General features: G+C 40.7%; 1 protein-coding gene across 1 annotated transcript; it reads left to right on the forward strand.

Moving 5' to 3' along the window:
* Nucleotides 1-424: 424 nt before the first annotated feature.
* Nucleotides 425-2,341, forward strand: LOC142180091 (uncharacterized). Its single transcript, XM_075251014.1, has 4 exons — nucleotides 425-970; nucleotides 1,342-1,468; nucleotides 1,606-1,890; nucleotides 2,148-2,341. Exons 1-4 carry the CDS (start codon nucleotides 425-427, stop codon nucleotides 2,339-2,341), a joined length of 1,152 nt encoding a protein of 383 aa, XP_075107115.1.
* The last annotated feature ends 592 nt before the right edge of the window (nucleotides 2,342-2,933 follow it).

The following is a 2,933-nucleotide window of genomic DNA, read 5'->3' on the forward strand; positions in this document are numbered from 1 at the left end:
TCGATCATCTCAACAACTGTCGTCTAAAAGAAAGAGGATCCTGGGATTTTTACCATTCCATGCACTATTGGATTGCGTGACTTTGCAAGAGCTCTGTGTGACAATGGTGATATCATACTTAATTTCACTTGCTATTTACAAGCAAGCGGGATTGGGGATGTCTAGGCCTACTAGTATGAGATTGTAAATGGCCGACCATTCGGTGAAGTGACCGGTGAGGATAGTGGATGATGTGCTTGTGAAAGTGGGGAAGTTCCTCCTCCCCGCCAACTTTGTTATTCTTGATTATTCTGTTGATAAAGAAATCTCTATCATCTTGGGAAGACCATTCCTTACAATCGGAAGAGCACTTATAGACTCGAAAATAAATGAGATTAAAATTTGGGTGAATGACGAAGAAGTTACTTTTCAAGCAAGTAAGGTCATGAAACTACCAAATCCATATGAGAGTATATCGGTACTTAATGTTGTTGATGTGGTAGAAGATGCCATTGAGGTGAAGATGGAAGAGGAATGCCTTGGTGAGGCATTGGAGGCGATCTTGATGAATTTTGATGATGACGACATAGAGGGAAATGTGGAGACAATGAATGCATTGGAAGGGTTTCGTTCATACACTTACAAACCAAAGAAATTTTCTCTTGACTTAGAGAATAGAGTCACTCCTCCTGCCAAGCCTTCAATCATTGATTCGCCACAACTTGAGCTCAAGCCACTACCACCACACTTAAGGTTTAAATTTCTTTGCTCTAATGACACTCTACCCTTAATTATTTCATATTTGTTAAATGATGTGCATGTTGAGCAATTATTTGAGACCTTGAAGGAGCATAAAAGAGCCATTGGTTGGACAATAGCGGATATCCGGGGGATTCCCTCCGGTATTTGTGATCACAAAATCCAACTTGAAGAAGATAGAAAACCTAATGTAGAGCATCAAATGAAGTTGAATTCCTCCATGCAAGAAGTGGTGAAGAAAGAAATTATAAAATTATTGGATGGCGGGGTTGTTTACCCCATTAGGGATAGTCCTTGGGAGAGTCTGGTGCAATGTGTGCCAAAGAAGGGAGGCATGACCGTGATTCAAAATAACAAAAATGAACTCATTTCGATGAGGACAGTGGCCGGATGGAGAGTTTGCATGGACTACCGGAAACTCAATAGTGCCACGTGAAAATACCATTTGCATATGCCTTTTATTGATCAAATTCTTGATCGGCTAGCGGGAAGGTCATTTTCTTGCTTCATGGATGGTTATTCCGGGTATAACCAAATAAATATAGCCTTGGAGAACCAAGAGAAGACGAAATTCACTTGTCCTTATGGGACCTTTGCTTTTAGCCGAATGTCATTTGGGCTAATTCTTTTAGCAGAATGTCTCGGACATGGTGGAAGATTTCTTGGAGGTTTTCATGGATGAGATCTCCGTGGGTTGTGAATCATTCAAAAATTGCTTTGACAATCATAGGTAAGAGCTCAAAAGATGCGAAGAGACCAACATGTTGCTCAATTGGAAGAAATTTCACTTCATGGTGGACGAAGGTATCGTTCTTGGCCACAAAATCTCCAAGCAATGCATTGACGTTGATTGAGCAAAATTTGAAGTTATTTCCAAGCGTCCTCCTCCCACTTCGATCAAGGGTGTTCGAAGCTTTTTGGGGCATACCGAGTTCTATCAGCGATTTATCAAAGACTTCTCAAAGATTGTGAGTCCTATGTGCAAGCTTCCTGGAAAGGATGCTAAATTTGTGTTCAATGATAAGTGCCTTAAAGCTTTTGAGGAATTGAAAGCAAACCTCACCACGGGACGTATTATTGTCACTCCTGATTGGTCTCTTCCATTCGAGCTTATGTGTGATGCTAGTGGTGTGGCTATTGGGGTGGTGATTGGTAAGAGACACAACAAGATACTACATATTGTCTATAATGCAAGCAAGACACTCAATCACGAAAATGAATTACACAGTGACTGAGCATGAATTTCTTGCCATTCTCTATGATTTTGAAAATATCCGGGCCTATTTGTTGGGATCCAAGGTGATAGTCTTTTACCGATCATGCTGCTCTCCACTACCTTATGGCGAAGAAAGATGCCAAACTGAGGTTGATTAGGTGGGTCCTTTTGTTGCAATAATTTTCCTTTGAAGTCAATGATCGGAAAGGAACGGAAAATCAAGTAGTGGATCACCGATCTAGGCTTGAAGAGGCAGGGAGACCAAAGGGAGATCTTAAAATCAATAATGTTTTCCCATATGAACAACTTTTGGCAATATCTAGCACTTCAACTCCTTGGTATGCTGATATTGCAAACTTCTTAATTAGTGTCCTTATTCCCGACTAATTAGAAGTTTATCAAAAGAAGAAGTTCTTGAGGGATTGTAGGCAATACTATTGGGAGGAGCCCTTTTTGTTCAGGATATACGTTGACAACTTCTTTAGGCGTTATACTCCAGAAGATGAGGTGACTCCGATTCTCAAAGTGTGTCAGGACTCTCCAGTTGGGGTCACCACGGTGGAAATCATACGTCGACTAAAGTACTTGAACATGGCTACTATTGGCCATCAATATACCAAGACGCAAAACTGATGGTCAAATCATGTGATTAATGTCAAAGACAAAGGTTCATTTCTAGAAGGCATATGGCATGATGTATATCTTAGTGGAGGTAGAGATCTTTGATGTGTGGAGGATCGATTTAATGGGTCCCTTTGTGAGCTCATATGGCACGATGTATATCTTGGTGGCAGTGGATTATGTCTCAAAGAAAAACATATTTACTCAATTTGGAACTCCAAGGGCTATCTTTAGTGATGGTAGATCTCACTTTTGCAACAAATCCTTTGTGAGGTTGCTCGAGAAATATGGAGTTAAGCACAAGGTTGCTACTCCATACCATCCTCAATCGAGTGGTGAAATTGAAGTCTCCGACCGA

The sequence above is a fragment of the Nicotiana tabacum genome, chromosome 4 (assembly GCF_000715075.1).
Source record: "Nicotiana tabacum cultivar K326 chromosome 4, ASM71507v2, whole genome shotgun sequence".
In the NCBI taxonomy this organism is placed as follows: Eukaryota; Viridiplantae; Streptophyta; class Magnoliopsida; order Solanales; family Solanaceae; genus Nicotiana; species Nicotiana tabacum.

Coding starts and splice junctions, on each gene's coding strand:
- LOC142180091 (XM_075251014.1), top strand. CDS start 425: ATGAAACTACCAAATCCATATGAGAGTATATCGGTACTTAATGTTGTT. Junction 971..1,341: donor ATTCCTCCATGCAAGAAGTG/GTGAAGAAAGAA, acceptor CTTTGCTTTTAG/CCGAATGTCATTTGGGCTAA. Junction 1,469..1,605: donor AATTGCTTTGACAATCATAG/GTAAGAGCTCAA, acceptor CAAAATTTGAAG/TTATTTCCAAGCGTCCTCCT.